Source organism: Neomonachus schauinslandi, chromosome 3, assembly GCF_002201575.2.
Source record: "Neomonachus schauinslandi chromosome 3, ASM220157v2, whole genome shotgun sequence".
Taxonomy (NCBI): domain Eukaryota; kingdom Metazoa; phylum Chordata; class Mammalia; order Carnivora; family Phocidae; genus Neomonachus; species Neomonachus schauinslandi.
In genome coordinates, this window is record NC_058405.1 from 78,387,187 (window position 1) to 78,412,597 (window position 25,411).

General features: G+C 38.2%; 1 protein-coding gene across 3 annotated transcripts in view; it reads left to right on the forward strand.

Moving 5' to 3' along the window:
* The window catches only part of MICU2 (mitochondrial calcium uptake 2), a 176,186-nt gene that overhangs the window by 64,258 nt on the left and 86,517 nt on the right, over positions 1 to 25,411 (forward strand). For all 3 annotated transcript variants that reach the window (XM_044913579.1, XM_044913581.1, XM_044913580.1), the window contains exons 3-4: positions 14,279 to 14,310; positions 14,423 to 14,498. In XM_044913579.1, coding sequence (XP_044769514.1) covers positions 14,279 to 14,310; positions 14,423 to 14,498 — 108 coding nt within the window. The remainder of the gene's footprint in view (positions 1 to 14,278; positions 14,311 to 14,422; positions 14,499 to 25,411) is intronic.

Sequence of the window (25,411 nt, forward strand, 5' to 3'; positions counted from 1 at the left end):
CCTGTAGGGCTGGTTTTGTGTTTGCAAATTCCTTTAGTTTTTGTTTGTCCTGGAAGCTTTTTATCTCTCCTTCAATTTTCAATGACAGCCTAGCTGGATATAGTATTCTTGGCTGCATATTTTTCTCATTTAGTGCTCTGAATATATCATGCCAGTGCTTTCTGGCCTGCCAGGTCTCTGCGGATAGGTCTGTTGCCGATCTAATGTTTCTACCATTGTAGGTTACATACCTCTTCTCCCGAGCTGCTTTCAGGATTTTCTCTTTGTGTCTGAGACTCGTAAGTTTTACTATTAGATGTCGGGGTGTTGACCTATTTTTATTGATTTTGAGAGGGGTTCTCTGTGCTTCCTGGATTTTGATGCCTGTTTCCTTCCCCAAATTAGGGAAGTTCTCTGCTATAATTTGCTCCATTATACCTTCTGCCCCTCTCTCTCTTTCTTCTTCTTCTGGGATCCCAATTATTCTAATGTTTCGTCTTATGGTATCACTTATCTCTCGAATTCTGCCCTCGTGATCCAGTAGTTGTTTATCTCTCTTTTTCTCAGCTTCTTTATTTTCCATCATTTCATCTTCTATATTACTGATTCTCTCTTCTGCCTCATTTATTCTAGCAGTTAGCGCCCCCATTTTTGATTGCACCTCATTAATAGCCTTTTTGATTCTACTTGGTTGGATTTTAGTTCTTTTACTTCTCCAGAAAGGGTTTCTCTAATAACTTCCATATTTTTTTCAAGCCCAGCTAGTATCTTTAAAGTGATGATTCTGAACTCTAGATCTGACATCGTACTAATGTCCATATTGAGTAGGTCCCTGGCAGTCAGTACTACCTCTTGTTCTTTTTGTTGAGGTAATTTTTTCCATCTTGTCATTTTGTGCAGAGGAGAATAGATTAGTGAGAGAACAAAATGCTAGCAGAGTAACAATGTCCCCAGAAAATATACTCTAAACAAATCAGAAAAGACCTGAAGCAGTGGAAAAAGAAATGGAAAGAGAGAAAAAAGAAAAAAAAGAAAAAGATAAAGATGAAAACAAACAAAACAAAACAACAACAACAACAAAAAACCAGAATGTGATCAACTATGATCAGGCTGGTATATAGATCAGTGCCACACACTAGATTTGGGGTGTATTTTGGTCTGTTAGAAGAAAGTGCCTCCCAAAATTTTAAAGAAAGAAAAACTTATATATGTACAAAAATAAGGGTTGATATGATGAAGGGATGGAATATGACTGTAAAGATGAAAATTATAAAAAATTTTATAAAAGGAATTGATAAGAAGTTGTTTGAAAAAAGAAAGAAGAGGATTTAAAAAAAGAAGAAAGAAAAAGAAAAAAAAGGGAGAGGATGTGATCAGGCAGGGGAATAGAAAACACCATATACTAGAGATTTAGGGTATATTTTAATCTGTTAGAAGAAACTATCTCAAAATTTTAAAGAGAGAACAACTTATATATATGCCAAAAATACGGGTAACTACTATGAAGGGATAGAATATGACTCTAAAAATGAAAAATAAAAATGTTTTTTTAAAAAAAGGGATTGATAAGATGTTGGTTGAAAAAGGGAAAAAGAAATATTCAAAAAGAAAAAAAAAGAAAAAAAGACAGTTAAAAAAAATTAACTTTGAAAGACTAAAGAATCATGGTAAAAAAGCCATGAATTCTATGTGCAGTGTTCCCCTAGCGCTGGAGTTCTGCCATTCTCGTTGATTGGTAAACTTGGTCTTGGCTGGCTGTTCTCGCTGATCTTTTGGGGAGGGGCCTGTTGCCGTAGTTTCCAAATGTCTTTGCCGGAGGCGGAATTGCCCCGCCCTTGCCCCCTCCCGGCTAAGTAATCTGCTCGGGTTTGCTCTCGGGAGCTTTTGTTCCCTGCGAGCTTTCCATACAGCTTTGGAGGCGGAGAGTGAAAGTGGCGGCCTCCCAATCTCTGCCCCGGAGGAGCCGAGAACTCGGGGCTCCGCTCCTCAGTGAGCCCCCAGAGAAAAGCCATCAGTCACTCCCGTCTCCCTGGTCTCCGGCCGCACTCCGTGCTCACCCGGCCTGTGACCGCGCGTTTCTATCTCTGGCACCCGACCCCGGGTGGAGTCTCCAAACCCAGCAGATCCCTGCGGTGCACTCCCGCGCGGCTCCTCCCAGCGGAGGAAGGTGAGTCTCCCCAGATCTGCCACTTGTTGGGTCCCTGCTGGAGGAGCAGGGGCCCGACTGTGCCGCGGATCACGGTTTATGGCAACCCCGAGCTGAGAGCCCGCACCTCGGCTCCGCCTCTGCAGCCGGCTTCCCTGCTCCATTACCTGGGAGCTCTGCCACACTCAGGCACCCCTGGTCTTTCTGTGACCCCGAGGGTCCTGAGACCACACTGTCCCGCGAGGGTTCCACCCCCCGCTTAGCCACCAGAGTGACGTCCCTCAGCAGAGCAGACTTTTAAAAGTTCCGATTTTGTGCTCCGCGGCTCTATCACTTACCAGAAGCGGCTGAGGGAGGCCCCTCCCCCGCCATCTATCCTCCCGAATATCAACTCGGATTCACTTCTCTGCACATCCTACCTTCCAGAAAGTGGTCGCTTTTCTGATGAGAGAGTTGTTCTTCTTTTCTTCGATCTCCTGTTGTGTTTGTAGGTGTTCAGAATGGTTTGATCCCTATCCAGCTGAATTCCTGAGAGGAGACGAAATCCAGGTCTCCTACTCCTCCGCCATCTTGCTCCGCCCCCAAGATGCCTAGGAATAAATTTAACCAAGAAGGTGAAAGACCTGTACTCTAAGAACTGTAAGATATTGATGCGAGATATCGAAGATGACACAAATAAATGGAAAGGTATACCATGCTCATGCATTAGAAAAATTAAATGGTTAAAATGTCCATATTTCCCAAAGCAATCTGCAGATTCAGTGCAATCCCTATCAAAATTCCAGTAGCATTTTTTCACAGAACTAGAACAAATGATCTTAAAAATTTGTATGGAACCACAAAAGATCCATAATAGCCAAAATAATCTTGCGCAAACAGCAGAACTAGATTTGAGACTATATTGCAAAGTCATAGTAATCGAAACAGTATGGTACTGGCACAAAAATAGACACATAGATCAATGGAACAGAATAGAGAGCCCAGAAATAAACCCACATTTATATGGTCAATTAATCTACAACAAAGGAGACAGGATTACAAAATGGGGAAAAGACAATTTCTTTAATAAATGGTGTTGGGCAATCTGGACAGCTATATGCAAAAGAATGAAACTGGACCACTATCTTATGCCACATACAAAAATAAAATAAAATGGATTGAAGACCTAAATGTGAGACCTGAAACCATAAAATTCCTAAAAGAAAACATAGGTGATGAACTTTTGGACATCAGTCTTAGCAATATTGTTTTGGATCTGTCTCCTCAGCAAGGACCACAAGAGTAATAATAAATAATTGGGACTACAGCAAACTAAAAAGCTTTTTCACAACAAGGAAACTATCAACAAAATGAAAAGACAGCCTACTGAATGGGAAAGATATTTGCAAATGATACATCTGATAAGGGGGTAATATCCAGTCTGATTAAAAAAATGGATAGACATTTTTCAAAAAAAAAGGAAACACATGGCCAACAGGCACAAGTGAAGACGCTGAACATCACTAATCAGCAGAGAAATGCAAATCACAACCACAGTGACATCACTGTATACCTGTCAGAATGGCTAGTATCAAAAAGATAAATGTAAATATTGGCAAGGATGTGGGAAAAAGGGACTTGTGCACTGCTGGTAGGAATATAAATTGGTGTAACTATTATGGAAAACAGTATGGTGGTTCTTCAAAAAATTAAAAATAGAAATACTATATGATCCAGTAATTTCACTTCTGGGTATTTACCTGAAGAAAATGAAAACACTGATTTGAAAAGGTATCTGCACCCCTGTGTTCATTGCAGCATCATTTACAATAGCCAAGATATGGAAGCAACCCAAATTTCCATCAGTGGATAAATGGATAAAGATGCAGTATATCTTGGGACAAATGGTAGCTACACTTGTGAACATAGCATAATGTATGAACTTGTCAAATCACTGTTATACACCTGAAACTAATGTTACATTGTGTGTCAACTATAGTCATAGAAAAAAGAAGGGGGAGAAAAGATGTGGTATATCTTTAGACCACAGTGGAATATTACTCAGCCATTAAAAAAATGAAATCTTGTCGTTCACAACAACATTGATGGACCTAGAGGGTATTAAGCTAAGTGAAAAAAGTCAGAGAAAGACAAGTACAGTATGATTTCACTTATATGTGGAATCTAAATACCAAAACAGATGAACAAACAAAACAGAAACAGACTCATAAATACAAAAAACAAGCTGGTGGTTGCCAAAGGGGAGGTGGGTTGTGGGATGGGTAAATAGATGAGGGGGATTAAGAGGTACACACTTCCCAGTTATCAAATAAATAGGCCAGGGGAATGTAAAGTACAGCATAGAGACTATAATCAGTAACATTGTAATAACTGTGTATGGTGACAGATGGTAGCTACACTTGTTGTGGTGAGCATTTCATAATGTATGTTAAATGTTGAATCACTGTGTTGTACACCTGACACTAGTATATTGTTTGCCAACTATACTTCAGTTAAAAAACAAGTAAGTAGGGGCGCCTGGGTGGCTCAGTCGTTAAGCGTCTGCCTTCGGCTCAGGTCATGATCCCGGGGTCCTGGGATCGAGCCCCGCGTCGGGCTCTCAGCTCTGCGGGAAGCCTGCTTCTCCCTCTCCCACTCCCCCTGCTTGTGTTCCCTCTCTCGCTGTGTCTCTCTCTGTCAAATAAATAAATAAAATCTTTAAAAAAAAAAAAAAAAAAAAAAAAAAAAACAAGTAAGTAAATGAATGGACTGACCACTGGATTTGGCAACATGAGGGTTTATTGGTGACTTTCATAGGAACAGTTTTGGTGGAGTGGTGTGAAAATGAAAGCCTAACTAGAGTCATTTTTAATGGAAATGGGAAAAGAGAAAATGGAAGAAACAAAAAAGGACACTGAGGGGTTTGCCATAAAAGAAAGGAGAAAGTTGAAGCGGTAGATGGAAGTAGAATTGAAATCAAGAGAGGATTTTTTTAAGACAGGAGAAACAATTGTATATGTGTTGACAGATGACAGAAAAACTTGACAGTGCAGAAAAGAGAGAGAAGAATTTCTAGGACAAAGTCCTCAAGAAGCCAAGAGAGGAAAAAGACTAATAACACAGTGGAAACTTGGCATTAGAAAAGACATACTACATGGTGCGTGCTTGTAGAAGTTATGTTTCTATTTCTCAGTCAGTTAAGAATCCAGGTCATCAGCTGAGAGTGAAGAAGGGGTACTGGAGTTTTGCCAAGTAGTCTTCTAAAATTGTAAGGTTTGATTGTAAAGATTGAGAAGTGTAATGATCACCAATAGCCTTATTATAATGCCAGTTGAGGTCATTACTTATAAATTTAAAATGAATCTAATCAACTGACTGTGGTTACTTTTCTCCATGTTCAGCTGTACAGTGTTGGGATGGAGAAGGCAGAGAGTTGGATCTAACAAGGGTTGGGGTCAGCCAAGAGCATATGACAAAGGGAAATAGAAGCAAGGGAATGATTATAATGGTTGACCATCGAAGCTCAGCCAGGTGGGAAGCAGCCAAGGAATAATGAATAGATGGTGGTATCAAATAGATTGTGGGACCCAGTGGGATCAAGAGATGGTTGGAGTCAGCGTACAAAGATGAGTAAAAACAAAACAGTAGTATTATTATGTAGCATAGTTGATAGTACAGGTCCTGGAATAGCACAGAAACTGAGTTTGGACGCCGACTCTGCCATTTACTAGTAGTGTATACTCTATTTGTCCTTTTGTGTCTGACTTCTTTCAGTTAGCATAATGTTCACTATGTTAATAGTATTATGTTGTAGTATATACTGCTTCATTTTTTTTAATGGCTGAATATATTCTATTTCATGGTTATGACATTCTTTTTTCATTCATCAGCTGATGGTTGTTTCTACGTTTTGGTTATTATAGATAACCAAACACTTCCCTGAACATTGATGTATAGGTTTTTTTTGTGTATACTAATGTTTTCACTTTTCTTGGGTGTGTACCTAGGAGTAGAATACTAGGTCATATGGTAATTCTGTTTAACTTTTTGAGGAATTGCCAGACTATTTTCCACAGAGGCTGCACCATTTTTATATGAGGGTATGAGGGTTCTGCTTTCTCTACATCCTCCTCTAAACTTGTTATTTTCCAATTTTTGTTTTTTATTATAGCCATCCTAGTGAGTGTAAAGTGTTATCTTTTGGTTTTCATTTACATCTTCCTAAGGAATGATATTGAGCATCCATTGTGTGCATTTTGGTCACTTGAATGTCTTCTTTGGGAAAATATCTTCATATTTTTTACCCACTTTTACTTGTCTTATTTAGCTTTTTAATGTTGAGTTGTAAGAGTTCTTTATAAATTCTGAATACTAGACCATTATCAGATAAATGACTTGCAGAAATGTTCTCCCATTCTGTATGTTATTTTCCTTTTTTTGATAGTCTCCTTTAATACACAAAAGTTTTTAATTTTGATGAAGTCCAATTTGTCCATTTTTTCCTTTTGTTGCTTGTGCTGTGGTGTCATGCCAAAGAAACTGTAAACTAACTGTTAAGTTCATGAAGATTTTCACCTGTTTTAAAAGTTTTATGGTTTTAGTTCTCATATTTAGATCTGATTCTTTTCAAGTTAATTTTTGTATATAGTAAGAGATAGGGGTCCAGATTCATTCTTTTGCATTTGGATATCCATCCAAGTTGTCCCAGTACCATTTGTTGAAAAGACTGTTTCCCTAAAGAAGTCTTTGCACCAACTTCTTTCTTTTTCAGTGAAAAAATTGGGGATGATTTTACTGAAATGAAATTTCATCATTGTTTTTTAAATGGTGTTGTGTGACAAAGAGTTCTATGTAGTTATTTCTGTAAGTTTTCTTAAAGAGACAATAGGGTTTAGGCTCAATTGCATCTCCCTACTAATAAAACCTACGTTGTATTTTTTTAAGTTTTTTAATATATTTATTCATTTTTAAGTAATCTCTACACCCATCTGGGGCTTGAACTCATGACCCTAAGATTAAGAGTTGCACACTCTTCTGACTGGGCCAGCCAAATGCCCCAGAACTTACATTTTTTTTTTTTTAAAGATTTTATTTATTTATTTGAGAAAGAGAGGGAGGGAGAGCACAGAGGGAGAGGGAGAAGCGACATGGGGCTCGATTCCAGGAGCCTGAGATCATGACCTGAGCCAAAGGAAGCCTTAACTGACTGAGCCACCCAGGCACCCCCAAAACTTATATTTTAAGTAAACTTCTTAGTCTGTCTTATGCTTTTTAAATTGACTATAGCTTATGCTCAGTTTCAGTTTACTAGTTGTGTTTGAAGTAGATTCTTCACAGTACAGTTGATCCTTGAACAATGCAGGAGTTAGAGGTGCCAACCCCCGATGTAGTCAAAAATCCATATATAATTTTTGACTCCCCAGTAACTTCATTACTAATAGCCTTACTTGATAACATAGTCGAATAACACATATTCTGTATGTTATACATATTTTACACTGTATTCTTATGATAAAGTAGGCTAGAGAAAAAATGTTAAGATAATCATAAGAAAGAGAAAATACATTTACAGTACTGTATGTATTTATTGAAAAAAACCCATGTATAAGTGGACCCATGCAGTTCAAACCTGTGTACATTCATTGTTGGGGCACCTCTGATACAGTGCCCTGTCTCACATAGCCCAAGATATTCCAGATTTCCTTTAGTTTTAAGTTTATGCTTCAAATTTCTTGTATTGAGGGCGCCTGGGTGGCTCAGATGGTTAAGCGTCTGCCTTCGGCTCAGGTCATGATCTCAGGGTCCTGGGATCGAGTCCCGCATCGGGCTCCCTGCTCCTTGGGAGCCTGCTTCTCCCTCTGCCTCTCCCTCTCTCTCTCTCTGTCCCTCATGAATAAATAAATAAAATCTTTAAAAAAAAAAATTTCTTGTATTGAAATACCAGTCTTTGACAAGGATGTGGTGAAATTGGAATCCTCACACGTTACTTATGGGAATGTAACCTGGTACAGCCACTTTGGAAAACAATTCAGCATTTCCTCAAAATGTTAAACATAGAATTACCGTATGACTCAGCATTTCCACCCCTAGGTGTGCCATCCAAGAGAAGTAAAAACATACCTCCACACAAAAATTTGCACATGAATGTTCATAGCAACGTTATTCACAATAGCCAAAAAATGGAAACAACCTAAATATCCACCAACAGATGAATGGATCAACAAAATATGGTAGATTCACACAATGAGATATTATCCGACTCTTTTAAAAAATGAAGTACTGATACATGCTGCAAAATGCATGAACCTTGAGAACATTATGCCAAATGAAAGAATCCAGTCACAAATGTGACTATGATTCCATTTATGTGAAATGTCCCGAATAGGCAGATCTGTAATGACAGAAAGTAGATTAGCGGCTGCCTAGGAGTAGGGGAGGAAGAGTGACTGCTAATGGGTTTTCATTCTTTTTGGGGTGATAACATGTTCTGAAATTAGATTGTGGTGATGATCATACAACTCTGTGAATATATGAAAAACTATTGAACTATACAGCTTAATGGATGGCTTTTATGGTATATGAAATACATCATAATAACATATATAGTAATAAAGCTATACAAAGTGCATGTATAAAAAATATCAACTCTTGTACCCAGTTGAAAATATTGGTTTTAAAATTATACTTTAGGAAACATAAATCAGGCACTAAAACAATAAAAACATGACTATATGTTTTTCTAATATCAGAGAACTTCTTGTGGATCTAAGCAGGTATGTAAACCAAAACATTCATCTAGTGTAATTCTAATAAAAAAGTGAACTGATTTATAAGAGGTAGCTTTTTTAAATATAATTAAAAGTTTTAAAAGCACAGATTGATGATAAACTCATTTTCCAAAAAACGGTTGCTGTGTTAGGCCTCCAAGGACTCACTAAGAAGTCTTATTCCCATTCCTCCAGTTAAACATGAAGTCAGTACCTGAGTAGACCAGGGCTGTGAGTATAATCTGCTCTCACAGCATTTGAACACTATACAAAAGTAACACATTTTCCAGTTGGTCGTTCTACACCCTTAAACATTTCTACCCTGGCCTTTCTTAGAGACATACACATACCTAAGATGGAGCCCAGTAAGGATTCCCTTAGTTGTCAAACTGCATCATGGCAAATTTAAAGTGAAGACTTCCGTGTTCCCTGGCTCATCACCAACCCATCCCCAACTGGGGAGTATGTATTTTCCTGTGTGAGAAGAATGGGTTTAAAACCCACAGGCACTGTGTTGGGCATTGGGATATAGTGGTGAATAAAACAGATATTGTTGTATTAGTAGAATTTACAATCTGGTACAAGAGTGGGTAATAGATGGTCTTCAGTGTGGTAAAGTTTCAGTGGAAAGGTCAGTAAGGGCTGGAGTAATCAGGACTTAACAGAAGGTATGAGAAGAATGGATAGAATTCCCTTTGGTGAAGAACACAAGATCATATTGCACATGAGGTGATAAATCAGTTAAGGTGCTGTAGCAGATTGTATTTCCAAAAATGGCTGCAATACTATTTCTGGCCCTCTGTGCTCTTCCATAATTTTGCCAGCAAGAGGTGGAGCCTATGTCCCCTCCCCTTGAAACTTTGTAACTGCTTCAATTCACAAAACGTGAGTGGAAATGACAGTATGGCACTTTTGAGGCTAAGTCCTAAAAGGCCTTATGGACATAAAGCCAGTTGCTAATATCATTTTTAATGGTGAAAGTTTGCTTTGCCCCCAAGATCAAGAACTAGGCAAGGCTCTCCATTCTTACCATTTATATTCAACACTGTACTGGAAGTCCTAGCCAGTGCCAAAAGGCAAGGAAAAAAATAAGACCTATAGATTTAAAAGGAAGAGCTAAAGCTGTATTTGGTCAGAGACCTGTTATCTATGTAGAAAATCCCAAAGCATCTACAAATAATAAAACTACTAAAATTAAGTGAATTATCAGGGTCAGGTTATTGCACATCTCTATATGAAAATCAGTTGTTTTTCTTTATACTAGCAATCTCTGATGCATCATGCTAAGTTTCTTACACTTGCTCCTACATGTTCTAGCAAAGTATCTGGATCACCTACTCAAAGGGAAAATAGAAGTCTTTAGATAGCAATTACCTCAGCTTCCTGCCAGCAAAACAACCACTCGCCCTCTCCCTCCTCATCACAATAGAAGTGACTGACAGGCCCTACTCTGTGTTCCTAGTGTTCCAACTCTCCCTGTCTCAGTACTACACATGCTGTTCCCAGAATGCTTTTAACCCCACTTCTCTGAGCTAATTCATGCTAATCCTTCAGATGTTCACTTCAGCATCTCTTATTTGAAGCTTTCCCTAGCTTCCCCTCTCCCCATTATTTAGTTTCTTAGCTGCTGTATTTCCCCCTTTATATCAGCTCTTAAACTGTAATTAATTTGTTGTGTATAATGTTGTTCTTATTATTTCACAGTACTTGAGGTTGCAAAAAAAAAAGTCACTTGTTTTCCCTTCAAAAATAATTTAAATGTATTTGAAGAGCAGTTTAGCAAAGTTGACAAGTAGGCCACTTTCTTTTTTTTTTTTTTTAAAGATTTTATTTATTTATTTGAGAGAGAGAATGAGATAGAGAGAGCATGAGAGGGGGAAGGGTCAGAGGGAGAAGCAGACTCCCTGCTGAGCAGGGAGCCCGATGCGGGACTCCATCCCGGGACTCCAGGATCATGACCTGAGCCGAAGGCAGTCGCTTAACCAACTGAGCCACCCAGGCGCCCCTTCAAGTAGGCCACTTTCAAACATTTTAGGAGATCACTATTTGTCTCCTTCTAGAAGAAATACCAACCAGAGGATATCTCTTGCTCTCATTCCAGCAGAAATAAGCAAGCCACATGCTTTGTTGAAGGAAAATAGCACCATTTAATTTGCCCTCCTTTTTTTGCCTCCAGTTATCATTTTTATTAGTGATATGAGAAAGTTTGTTTTGCTAATATGTCATTTTCTCCCTCAGTTTCCATAATAGCTGTGACTGAATTCAAGCAAGTATTGGAGTAACTAGCTCTGTCTTTCACTAATTCTAACTAGCTCTGTCTCATACTAATTCTAACATTGATGCCAAGTTGTTCCATATATTCATGCAAAAGAAATAAAATGATGGCATTGTCTCTGTTTAATTGTTATGTATCAAAAGTTCACTTACCTACAGCAAAATGAAATTGAATTACATACCATTAATAATGTTTTTATAGTTACAGTCATCAAATAACTATATTTTGGCTAGAGGTAAAGATTTATTTGACCTGTAACAATACTTAATATTTTAAGTATTAAAATGGCTGTTTGCCTGTAAAAAAGATGTGCTTGTTTCTGATTTTTACTTCAGAAATCCTCTGTAAACAGTGAAAGCCACATGGTGGAATCTCTACAAGAGGTGGAGACCTTTAAAAACATTCTACTTCCTGAGCCAGAATTCCATTGTAGTGTTTCATAGATCTTCAAGATCTGTGCCTTCCCCTGCCAAGAAAAGCCACAATATATTTTCCATTCTACATGCTCATACAGTAAAACATTACAGCCTCAACTCTAGCTCTGTCTTTTTGCTGTTAAGTTCTTTCCCCCATTCTGTTATTTCCATATATGAGTACACAAATATATATATGAAATAGCTATGCGTATAAAAAGACTGGTTTTTTATGTGTGTGAAAATAGAAATAACCAAAGAAAGAAAAGCAGGAGTTTTCCCCTCCCTCCAAAAAAACCCAGACAGTCCAAACAAACACACACACAAAATTTAGATTATGTACAGTTGGGTTCCGTTCTTAAATAGAAAAATGTGGCAAAACTATATGGGTATATTTAATATGTCCTGATGTTGTAATTGCTGTCAGAGGAACACAGGTCATGGCTCATCATACCACAGATCAGACCATGACCTCTTACTTTGATTCGTGGTCTCTTTGGTACAGTGCATGAACAAGTGGTATACAAGTAGGCTGCGTGAGACACCCCTACCCTGGTGTTCTGGGTTTGAAACACTACAACCCCTTCTCTTACTCAAGGAAAAGTTTGTTAACTTAGGAGAAAGGGGAAACAAGCGAAATTAGATGTTCACCCCTGGTAACACTGACTTTTTTTTTTTTAATCTAAAAATGAATTTTATATAAGAAAATTACCTCTTTTTGTCAGCTAAAGTAATTTCTTTGTCATTTTCTAATTATTGATTCCATTTTGAAAAAAATATTTTTTACAAGAGAAGCTCATTAGGTACACAGTTTCTCCATTTTTGATAATCAAATACGTATTCAGGTACCAAGCAGAACTTGTAATCAACATGAAATAACCAGTGCTTATCATTCAGTTCTGTGAAGTTACCTGAAGTGTTGAGAGTGGTTCCCAATTACTACCTTAATGGAACTGACACCTGTTTTTGAAAAATCTGGATGAGAAGAAAAATCCTCCAGTGCCCATATTATGACCTAATTCCTCTTGCCCATCAGTCAGTCTATTTGTTTTATTTATAAAATGAGGATAATAAATTATTAGCCACTTAAAGGCAAGGATCTGAATAATAAGACATTCTGGAATCTTTTCTAATTTTTATTGGCATCAAGACTTCTAGCTGCAGGTAAGTAAATGCTACGTTCTTTCCTCACTCAGTTTCAAGTTAGAAGGATTTTTTTAAGCACAAAGATTTTTAAAAGACCAAAAAGAAATCTAGGTATGAAACAAATATAAGACCCTTAGAAATAATCTTACTACTTAGAAACCATCCATACTGTCACCTTCAAGATGTCAATTATTACTTCCTAGAATACTTTTTTCAGTTGGGTACAAGGGTTAATCTCTTTAGGGAGTAACCTTAATTGTCTAAAAATAAAAGTACCTCTGGTAATAAATAATTTGAACATGACATGAAGAAAAGCAATAAAAGGTATGTGAATCGTGATCAACTTCTTTAATAGAATATACAAAGGTAGATAAAATACATCTATTACATAGTTTTCTGGGGTTTGTTATTACCATTGTATTACCACATATTTCTATATACACATTCACATAAACCCTTAGGTTTGTAATTTAAATGATAACTTTTGTCTATTTGATCTAAGCGTATATTAGCACCTAACATTAGAATCTAGGGTTCTTTATCATTGGGTGACACATAGTTTAAAATTATCCCCAAATAGTAACACCTAAGTTTATAAACATGTTTATAGATGTTTCTAAAAATGACATAGTCATATCCGCAACTACTGTTTTCATTAATAATGCAAAACTAAAATCTTGACAGTTTATTAACAGCAAATGATAGAATTTGTCCCCAGTAGATTTTTAGTCCAAATTAAACATCCTAAGGTATAGAAAAGGCACATCTAAAAGTATTCATTTTTTTTTAACCTGTTGCCTGAACTTGCAGAGACCGTGTAATGGTACTGAAGGAACTTCATAGATGAGATCATCTTGAGAGCAGAATGGGAAGTTTGTGATGCATATGGCTTATATAAGAAACAACATAAAACATTTTTCAGTATTCTAGATGTGTAAATGATGTGAGGCTCTAATCAGAATAAGCCTCAACAAAAGAAGCAACTGATTCTTTTAGAATTATAGTGATAAAAGGAAAATGATGCAAGCAATAAAGAGGATGGCTAAACACCTGCAAGAATTATAAATCTCTGTTATCCAATAGGAAATTATTAAAAATAACTTTAGAATGTATAGTCGTGTTGGCTAGACTTTTAAATTTGCTTAGAGAGCTGTAAACAAGAACTTCTCAGGGTTCAAAAAGGTAGCTTTCTAAAAGATGAATGTGTATTCTTTTAATCAGTGAAAGCAAAAAGATTTTTTAAATCATATTTGACAGTTTATTTATGATGCAGGATTTATTTATGATGCAGACAACTAAGAGAAGTCAGAAATGGTGATAAGATTTTATATGTCTGAAATAGGGTGAGTGAAATTGATAAGTAGGTCTTATAAAAACCCATAGTGTCTTTGTGTTTAGACTTAGAATTCTCTGGCTCTTAATTTTGGTTTAAAGATATTAGCTAAATTGCCAAAGCCTTATTTTCTTATAAATATTTAGTTGTTTGTTTTGTCTTTTAAATGATTTTCTTTCTTTGTGGAAGTTGAATTTTACCAAGGAGTATGAGTAATAAATAGTTTCTTCTTTGCTGTAGGTAAAACTTCAGTGAAGAAGCTGACAAAAAAGGTAAGCAGTATGTGGGGGAGAGAGTTCTTTCTTCCTTTCTTTTTGTTTTTTTGGTGACATAGAAAATGAACTTTTATAAGTTAAATTTAAAGATTTTAATGTGTGTTCAAAGGATATCAAGGATATACTGGCAGGAATCCAAACAGCTCGTTGTGGATCAACCTTTTTTAGAGACCTTGGCGATAAAGGTAATTTTGATTTGTTGTTAAATTTCTGTTTACTTGTTTTATTTAACCAGGATATTGTTAAGGAATTGTTTTGAGGTCTGCAACCGTATAGTAGAGAATATACAGTAGAGAACCAATGTAGAAAATGTTTTAATGCCATGTTCTTTAATAGATGTTTTTAAATCATAATAAAATACTCATTAAGTAAGAAATAACTTTCTCAAATTCTCTGAGAGATTACAATTTAATTATTAAAACATCAATTTTAATTAAAGCCTGGGGAGGAGGAATGTGGCAAGAGAAGACCTCAGAGAGATCCAGAGGAACACCAACATTTAAGGGAGTAGAAGAGGAAGCAGTGCTCATGAAAGAGACTAGGGCAGAGTGATCAGAGAAGTGGAGGAGAATCAGGAGAATGTTATCACAAAAGCCAAGAGGAGAAAGTGTTAGGGAAAGAGAAAATTGAGTTCACGCCACTTGAGAGACATGGGTGTGAACAAAGGTATTTAAAGGTCAGTAGCTGAGGGCAGACACAAAAGGCCAGGGGAATGTTGGTTAATGTTAGATGAAGAGACTTGAGCACACTTCTTATTGATGAGAGGGAAAGATATATAATACAATATGATTATTATTATATATAATATACAAAATATATAGTATATAAAATATAAGATAAAGGAAGTATGAATGGGATAGAATCCTGGAAAATGTGAGAGAAGGGATTGTCTTCACAGCAAAAACGGAAGGATCAGTATTCCACAGGATGCATAGCTTTTTCAGTAGGAAAGGATGAACAGGTGGGTATTTATTTATTTTTTTATTTATCTTTTTTTTTTTTTTTAACATATAATGTACTATTTGTTTCAAGGGTACAGGTCTGTGATTCACCAGTCTTAGACAATTCACAGTGCTCACCATAGTACATACCATCCCCAATGTCCATCACCCAGCCACCCCATCCCTCCCACCTCCCTCCACTCCAGCAACCCTCAGTTTGTTTCCTGATATTAAGAGTCTCTTATGGTTTGTCTCCCTCTCTGGTTTCATCTTATTTCATTTTTCCCTCCCTTCCCCTATGATCCTCTGTCTTGTTTCTCAAATTCCTCGTATCAGTGAGATTATATGATACTTGTCTTTCTCTGATTGACTTATTTCGCTGAGCATAATATCCTCAAGTTCCATCCAAGTCATTGCAAAGGGCAAAGACATTTGAGAACAGGTGGGTATTTATAATGCACGTATTTGCAAATCTAGTAGCAAGAGGTAGAAGCAGGTTGTTTTGGATAGCTTTGATTTTCTTTATAAAGTAGAATGTATGGAGAAAGAAGGTTTGAAGTAGCTTCTGTGATAAGGAAAGAGACCAGACCAGAGAAACATAGAGTTCTAGGAAACTCTTAAGACATCAGAAGATAGTGTAGGTCATGAAAGAAAAGTCACCAGTCAGTGCAATTGTGTGATGATCATCCTGCAGGCTACATGTAGGAGTAAAAATGTTGGGCATTTGTACTGGATTTAGGATTTTGCTGAGCATATGGGTGGAAGAAGAGTCACAGACTAGGGAGTTAAGGCTGTTGTGGGCAAGAGAGGTTTTACATAATGAGCCATGGAATCTAAGCAAGATAATAGAGAAGAAAATAGAATAGTAAAAGTAAAAGGGAGATGAAAAGAAGAAAGTGGGGCAGTCAAGAGAGAGCTGCCAGTGGGTTAAAGAACAGGTGTAGTAGGATTCCAAGAGCAGAAAAGAACTTGCGGTCATAAAGCGTTTAGATTTACAGTTTCAGAGATGAAGCGGTTCCAGCTGATTTCAGGGCTCTAGGTGTGGTCCTGGAATTAGATGACTAAAGCAGAAGTAGGTTGCATAGTTAACACAGTGGAAATTCTCAAGGATCTGAGAGTTAGGGTAGTATTGTCAGAAAGACAGTGAACCAGGTACAAAAGTCTTTAGTGACTGAAAGATGAGGAAAGGGAACTTTGGTAGATGACCACTAAGAAGAAAAATAAAAGGTGGCCTGGCTGGATGGCATTAGCCTCAAAGACACAGATTTTTTTAAGAGGTTAGAAGAGAAAGGGTCTGGAATTAGCACTGAAGTAGAAAAAAATGAATAGCCTCCATTTCAGAAGTCTGCAGAGGTACCAGTACTCATAGTAGAGAGATCCAGGTTTTGGATAAAGCAAGACTACACATACAGTGAATAGGTTAAAGATGTGTACTGTGGAAAGAGAATTTCAGAGAGCGTGGTAGGAAAGCTTGGGTAGAAGTAGAGGAGTGGGAGATCAGTTGAGTCAGGAAAGATGAAGCATAGACCAGCATGCAGATGTATAAACAAAGAGGATAGATACCATTTTGGAAAGGGAGATTAGACTGCTAACAATGGTAGGACATAAGCCAGAGAGGTACACAGAGCCTAAATCATATATCCCTTTAAAGGACATATTAAAGAGTTTAGACCTTACCCTAAGAAGAGTGGATTGCCATTGAAAAGTAAGATAGTGACAAATCAGATTAGAACAATCACTCTAGCAGCTGGGTGGTGAACGGATTGAGGAGGGAGCAAAAGAAACAGTTAGGTTTTGCATTAACAGCAAGGAGTTATACGCTGGAAAAGAGGTAGTGGAAATGGAGAGAAGAGTATAGATTTAATAGGTATTTTGGTTATAGAATTGGTAGGACTTAATGATTGATTGGATATGAGAGGGGAGGAAGAAAAAGGAATCGTGTATGGTGCCCAAGTTTCTGGTTTGATCAGCAAGGTGAATGTGCCATTCTCCAAGATAACATGGATCATAGGGAAAGGAATAAGTGGAGGGGAGGGAAGGGCAGGGAATGAGTCCAATTTAGGCCATACTGAGTTCAGATTTAAGAATTGTCAGCCATCTAGGGGCACCTGGGTGGCTCAGTCAGTTGGGCTCAGGTCATGATCCCAGGGTCCTGGGATTGAGCCCCACGTCAGTGGGAAGTCTGCTTCTCCCTCTCTCTCTGCCCCTGCTTGTGCTTGCTCTCTCTCTCAAATAAATATAATCTTAAAAAAAAAAAAAGAATTGTCAGCCATCTAAATGGCACTTGAAGCCACAGTTGCAGATGCATCAATGTCGGAAGCACTGAGGAGAGAAGAGGCTCTGAGATAAAACAGCTCATTTTAAAGAATGCGGAGAAGAGAGAGGGGCCCTCCCTGAGAAGGAATGGTCAGTTAGGGACTCACCCAGGGGAGTGATCTCACCAGTGTTGTGCTGTAAGTGCTTCCAAAACAAATGCACATAATCAATAACAATTTTAATAGCAACAAATACTTACTGAAGGCTTCCTATGTATCAGATACTATACCGAGCCTCTTACATGTATTACTATATTTAATCCTCACAACATACCTTTGAAGAAGCTACCTTCATTTCATACCCACATTTTATAGCTGGGTTAACTGAGGCACAAAGGGGTTAAGTAACCTGCCCAAAGTCATATACAGGTAGTAAAAGCAATTTACAAATAGCATTTAGCAGAAGAAGAGTTAAAATGGCAGAGTAGTAGCAGGACCCTATGCTTGCCTTTTTCCTTGAACACAGCTAGATAAATATCAAATCACTCTGAACACCCAAGAAATCAATCTGAGGACTGAGAGAACAAACTGCACAAACTAGAGGGAGAAAAGAGGCCACATACTGGAAGGTAGGAGGTGCGGAGATATGATTCGGGGGAGAAAAGAATAGCGGGTGCTGCAGAGGGGAGGGAGCCCTGATCATGCAGGGAGGGGGAAGAGACAGAGAACGCACACACACAAGAGCAAACAGGAAGCGTGCAGGGGATTGCACAAGAAAAATGCTTCCCCAACACCATTCACTGGGAAAGTGAGAGGGGCTGATTATTATAAGTTTTTACAAGCAGCGCAGCTCAAAGACTGAAGTTTTAGAAGTCCATTGAGCTTAGCAGGCATATTGGTGCTCCTGTGAAGGAAGAGTGCAGAGGCCCGGGACCAGGCAGTGTGGTTTGAGGATCACACTGGGAGATCACACTGGGAGAGACAGTTCCCCTTCTGCTCTAGTGGAAACAGAATCTAGCCTCTTTTAACAAGCAGACCAAACACACCTTGCTACACACTGGACAGGGTCCAAACTCTCCCCACAGAAGGCAAGGAGAAACTTTGCACAGGACTGACCTGAGGGAAAGAGCAGCCAAAACACAAAAGAAGAGTGCACACAGCATACACCAGAGACACTTCCCAAAATGCCAGGCCATGGACAGTATTTGACCTCTTCTTAATATAGCCATTACTCTCAGGAGCAGAGACTATCGCAGGCTTTCCTAACACACAGAAGACAGAGACCTAGACAAAATGCCAAGATGGAGGAATTCATCCCAAAAGAAAGAACAAGAAAAGGTCACAGCCAGGGATCTAATTGAAACAGATCTAAATAAAATGCCTGAACCAGAATTTAAAACAACAATCATAAGGATACTAGCTGGGCTTGGTAAAAGCATAGAACACACCAGGGAGTCCCTTACTACAGAGATAAAAGACCTAAAAACTAGTCAGGCCAAAATAAAAAATGCTATAACTGAGATGTGAAACCAGCTGGATGTAATGACCACAAAGGTGAAAGAAGCAGAAGAATGAGTAAGTGATACAGAAGGTAAAATTATGGAAAATAATGAAGATGGAAAGAAGAAGGAAAGAAAAATATTGGATCACGAATGTAGACTTAGGGAACTCAGTGACTCCATAAAGCATAATAATATTCGTACCGTAGGAGTCCCAGAAGAAGGTGCAGAAGGTTTATTTGAGGAAATTATAGCTGAAAACTTCCCTAATCTGGGGGGAAAAACAGACATCCAAATCCAGGAGGCACAGAGAACCCCCATCAAAATTAACAAAAGCAGGCCAACACCAAGACGTATCTTAGTAAAATTTGTAAAATACAGAGATAAGGAAAACATTCTGAGAGCAGCAAAGGAAAAGAAATCCCTGATTTACAAAACAAGACAAATAAGGTTAGCAGCAAACTTATCCACAGAAACTTGGCAGGCCATGGGCACCTGGGTGGTTCAGTTGGTTAAGTGTCTGCCTTTGGCTCAGGTCATAATCCCAAGGTCCTGAGATCGAGTTCCACGTCAGGCTCCCTGCTCAGTGGGGAGTCTGATTCTCCCTGTTGCTCTGCCCTCCCCCCATTTGTGCGCATGAGTGTGCTCTTTCTCTCTCTCTCTCTTTCTCTTTCAAATAAATAAAATCTTTAAAAAAACAAAACGAAACTGGTTAGGCCAAAAGGGAGTGACATGATATATTAAACATGTTGGATGGGAAAAATATGTAGCCAAGAATATTTTATCCAGCAAGGCTGTCATTCAGAATAGAAGGAAAGATAGTTTCCCAAATAAACAAAAATTAAAGGAGTTCATGACCACTAAACCAGCCCTGCAAGAAATATTAAAGGGGACTCATAAAGTGGGAAAGAAAGACCAAAAGCAACAAAGACTAGAAAGGAACAGAGAAAATCTCCACAAACGACTTTACAGGTAATACAGTGGCACTAAATTCATATCTATCAATAATCACTCTGAATGTAAATGGACTAAATGCTCCAATCAAAAGACATATGGTGACAGAATGAATCAAAAAAACAAAACCCGTCTATATGCTGCCTTCAAGAGACTCACTTTAGACCTGAAGACACCTATAGACTGAAAGTGCAGGGATGGAGAAACACTTATGCTAATGGACGCAAAAGAAAGCTGGAGTATGTGGGGAGGAGCAAGATGGCAGAGGAGTAGGAGACCTAAATTTCATCTGATGCCGGAATTCAGCTAGATAGGGATCAGACCATTCTGAACACCTATGAACTCAACAGGAGATTGAAGAAAAGAATAGCAGCCACTCTCTGAACAGAAAAGCAACCACTTTCTAGAAGGTTCTTCTGATTTGTTTATATTTTTCTGGGGTCGTTGTTACCCTGTTAGCATTTTGTTCTCTCATTCATCTATTCTCCTCTGGACAAAATAACAAGATGGGAAAATCACCTCAAAAAAAAGAACAAGAGGCAGTACCAACTGCCAGGGACCTACTCAATATGGACATTAGTAAGATGTCAGTACTAGAGTTCAGAATGACAATTATAAAGATACTAGCTGGGCTTGAAAACATGGAATATATTAGAGAAACCCTTTCTGGAGAAATAAAAGAACTAAAATCTAACCAAGTCAAAATCAAAAAGGCTATTAATGAGGTGCAATCAAAAATGGGGGCTCTAACTGCTAGGATAAATGAGGCAGAGAATTAGTGATAGAGAATTAGTGATATAAAAGACCAAATGGTGGAAAATAAAGAAGCTGAGAAAAAGAGAGATAAACAACTACTGGATCACAAGGGCAGAATTCAAGAGATAAGTGATACCATAAGATGAAACAATATCAGAATAATTGGGATGCCAGAAGAAGAAAGACAGGGGCAGAAGGTATATTGGAGCAAATTATAGCAGAGAACTTCCCTAGTTTGGAGAAGGAAACAGGCATCAAAATCCAGGAAGCACAGAGAACCCCCCCCCCTCAAAATCAATAAAAATAGGTCAACACCCCGACATCTAATAGTAAAACTTACGAGTCTCAGAGACAAAGAGAAAATCCTGAAAGCAGCTCGGGAGAAGAGATATGTAACCTACAATGGTAGAAACATTAGATCGGCAACAGACCTATCCGCAGAGACCTGGCAGGCCAGAAAGCACTGGCATGATATATTCAGAGCACTAAATGAGAAAAATATGCAGCCAAGAATACTCTATCCAGCTAGGCTGTCATTGAAAATAGAAGGAGAGATATAAAGCTTCCAGGACAAACAAAAACTAAGGGAATTTGTAAACATGAAACCAGCCCTACAAGAAATATTGAAAGGGGCCCCTAAGCAAAGAGAGCGTAAAAGTAACATAGACCAGAAAGGAACACAGACAATATACAGTAACAGTCACCTTACTGGCAGTACAATGGCACTAAATTCATATCTTTCAATTGTTACCCTGAATGTAAATGGGCTAAATGCCCCAATCAAAAGACAAAGGGTGGGGCGCCTGGGTGGCTCAGTTGGTTAAGCGACTGCCTTCAGCTCAGGTCATGATCCTGGAGTCCCAGGATCGAGTCCCGCATCGGGCTCCCTGCTCGGCAGGGAGTCTGCTTCTCCCTCTGACCTTCCTCGCTCTCTGTCTCAAATAAATAAATAAAATCTTTAAAAATAAATAAATAAATAAATAAATAAAAAAAGACAAAGGGTATCAGACTGGATAAAAAAACAAGACCCATCAATATGCTGTCTGCAAGAGACTCATTTTTGACCCAAAGACACATCCAGATTGAAAGTGAGGGGGTGGAAAACCATTTACCATGCTAATGGACACCAAAAGAAAGCTGGGGTGGCAATCCTTCTATCAGACAAATTAGATTTTAAACTAAAGACTGTAATAAGAGATGAGTAAGGACTCTATATATCATACTTAAAGGGTCTATCCAACAAGAAGATCTAATAATTGTAAATATCTATGCTCCTAACATGGGAGCAGCCACTTATAGAAGCCAATTAATAACAAAAGCAAAGAAACACATTGACAACAATACAATAATAGTGGGGGACTTTAACACCCCCCTCACTGAAATGGACAGATCGTCTAAGCAAAAGATCAACAAGGAAATAAAGACTTTAAATGACACACTGGACCAAATGGACTTCACAGACATATTAAGAACATTCCATCCCAAAGCAACGGAATACACATTCTTCTCTAGTGCCCATGGAACATTCTCCAGAATAGATCACATCCTAGGTCATAAATCAGGTCTCAACTGGTACCAAAAGATTGGGATCATTCCCTGCCTATTTTCAGACCACAATGCTTTGAAAGTAGAACTCAATCACAAGAGGAAAGTCAGAAAGAACTCAAATAAATGGAGGCTACAGAGCATCCTACTAAAGAATGAATGGGTCAACCAGGAAATTAAAGAAGAATTAAAAGAATTCATGGAAACAAATGAAAATGAAAACACAACTGTTCAAAATCTTCGGGATGCAGCAAAGGCAGTCCTAAGAAGAAAGTATATAGCAGTACAAGCCTTTCTCAAGAAACAAGAAAGGTCTCAAATACACAACCTAACCCTACACCTAAAGGAGCTAGAGAAAAAACAGCAAATAAAGCCTAAACCCAGCAGGAGAAGAGAAATAATAAAGATCAGAGCAGAAATCAATGAAATAGAAACCAAAAGAATGGTAGAACAGATCAATGAAACTAGGAGCTGGTTCTTTGAAAGAATTAATAAGATTGATACACCCCTGGCCAGACTTACCAAAAAGAAAAGAGAAATGACCGAATTAAATAAAATCATGAAAGAGGAGAGATCACAACCAACACCAAAGAAATACAAACAATTATATATTATGAGCAACTCTATGCCAGCAAATTAGATAATCTGGAAGAAATGGATGCATTCCTAGAGATGTATCAACTACCAAAACGGAACCAGGAAGAAATAGAAAACCTGAACAGACCTATAACCACTAAGGAAATTGAAGCAGTCATCAAAAATCTCCCAACAAACAAAAGCCCAGGGCCAGATGGCTTCCCAGGGGAATTCTACCAAATATTTAAAGAATTAATACCTATTTTTCTGAAACTGTTCCAAAAAATAGAAATGAAAGGAAAACTTCCAAAACCGTTTTATGAGGCCACCATTACCTTGATCCCAAAACCAGACAAAGACCCCATCAAAAAGGAGAATTATGGACCAATATCCCTGATGAATGTGGATGCAAAAATTCTCACCAAAATACTAGACAGTAGGATCCAACAGTACATTAAAAGGATTATTTACCACAACTAATTGGGATTTATCCCTGGGCTGCAAGGTTGGTTCAACATCCACAAATCAATCAATGTGATACAATACATTAATAAAAGAAAGAACAAGAACCATATGATCCTCTCAATAGATGCAGAAAAAGCATTTGACAAAGTACAGCATCCTTTCTTGATCAAAACTCTTCAGAGTATAGGGATCGAGGGTACATACCTCAATATCATAAAAGGCATCTATGAAAAACCCACAATGAGTATCATTCTCAATGGGGAAAAACTGCGAGCTTTCCGCCTAAGGTCAGGAACACGGCAGGGATGTCCACTATCACCACTGCTATTAACATAGTATTAGAAGTCCTAGCCACAGCAGTCAGACAACAAAAAGAAATAAAAGGCATCCGAATCAGCAAAGAAGAAGTCAAACTCTCACTCTTTGCAGATGATATGATACTTTATGTGGAAAACCCAAAAGATTCCACCCCAAAACTTCTAGAACTCATACAGGAATTCAGTAAAGGGGCAGGATATAAAATCAATGCACAGAAGTCAGTAGCATTCCTATACACCAACAACAAGACATAAGAAAGAGAAATTAAGGAGTCGATCCCATTTACAATTGCACCCCAAACCATAAGATACCTAGGAATAAATCTAACCAAAGAGGCAAATAATCTGTACTCAGAAAACTATAAAATCCTCATGAAAGAAATTGAGGAAGACACAAAGAAATGGAAAAACGTTCCATGCTCATGGATTGGAAGAACAAATATTGTGAAGATGTCAGTGCTACCCAGAGCAGTCTACACATTTAATGCAATCCCTATCAAAATACCATCCACTTTTTTCAAAGAAATGGAACAAATAATCCTAAAATTTGTATGGAACCAGAAAAGACCCCGAATAGCCAGAGGAGTGTTGAAAAAGAAGAGCAAAGCTGGGGGCATCAAAATTCCGGACTTCAAGCTCTATTACAAAGCTGTCATCATCAAGACAGTATGGTACTGGCACAAAAACAGACAAATAGATCAGTGGAACAGAATAGAGAGCCCAGAAATGGACCCTCAACTCTATGGTCAACTAATCTTCGACAGAGCAAGAAAGAACGTCCAGTGGAAAAAAAACAGTCTCTTCAACAAATGGTGTTGGGAAAATTGGACAGCCACATGCAGAAGAATGAAATTGGACCATTTCCTTACACCACACACAAAAATAGACTCAAAATGGTTGAAAGATCTCAATGTGAGATAGGAGTCCATCAAAATCCTAAAGGAGAACACAGGCAGCAACCTCTTTGACCTCAGCCACAGCAATTTCTTCCTAGAAACACCGCCAAAGGCAAGGGAAGCGAGGGCAAAAACGAACTATTGGGACTTCATCAAGATAAAAAGCTTTTGCACAGCAAAGGAAACAATCGACAAAATCAAAAGACAACCAACAGAATGGGAGAAGATATTTGCAAATAACGTATCAGATAAAGGGCTAGTATCCAAAATCTATAAAGAACTTACAAACTCAACACCCAAAGAACAACTAATCCAATCAAGAAATGGGCAGAAGACATGAACAGACATTTCTGCAAAGAAGACATCCAGTGGCCAACAGACACATGAAAAAGTGCTCAACATCACTCGGCATCAGGGAAATACAAATCAAAACCTCAATGAGATACCACTTGACACCAGTCAGAATGGCTAAAATTAACAAGTCAGGAAACGACAGATGTTGGCGGGGATGCGGAGAAATGGGAACCCTTCTACACTGTTGGTGGGAATGCAAGCTGGTGCAGCCACTCTGGAAAACAGTATGGAGGTTCCTCAAAAAGTTGAAAATAGAGCTACCTTATGACCCAGCAATTACACTAACTGGGTATATGCCCCAAAGATACAAATGTAGGGATCCGAAGGGGCACATGCACCCCAGTGTTTATAGCAGCAATGTCCATAATAGCTGAACTATGGAAAGAGCCCAGATGTCCATCAACAGATGAATGGATAAAGAAGATGTGGTATATATATATATATACAATGGAATATTTTGCAGCCATCAAAAAAATGAAATCTTGCCATTTGCAATGACGTGGATGGAACTGGAGGGTATTATGCTGAGTGAAATAAGTC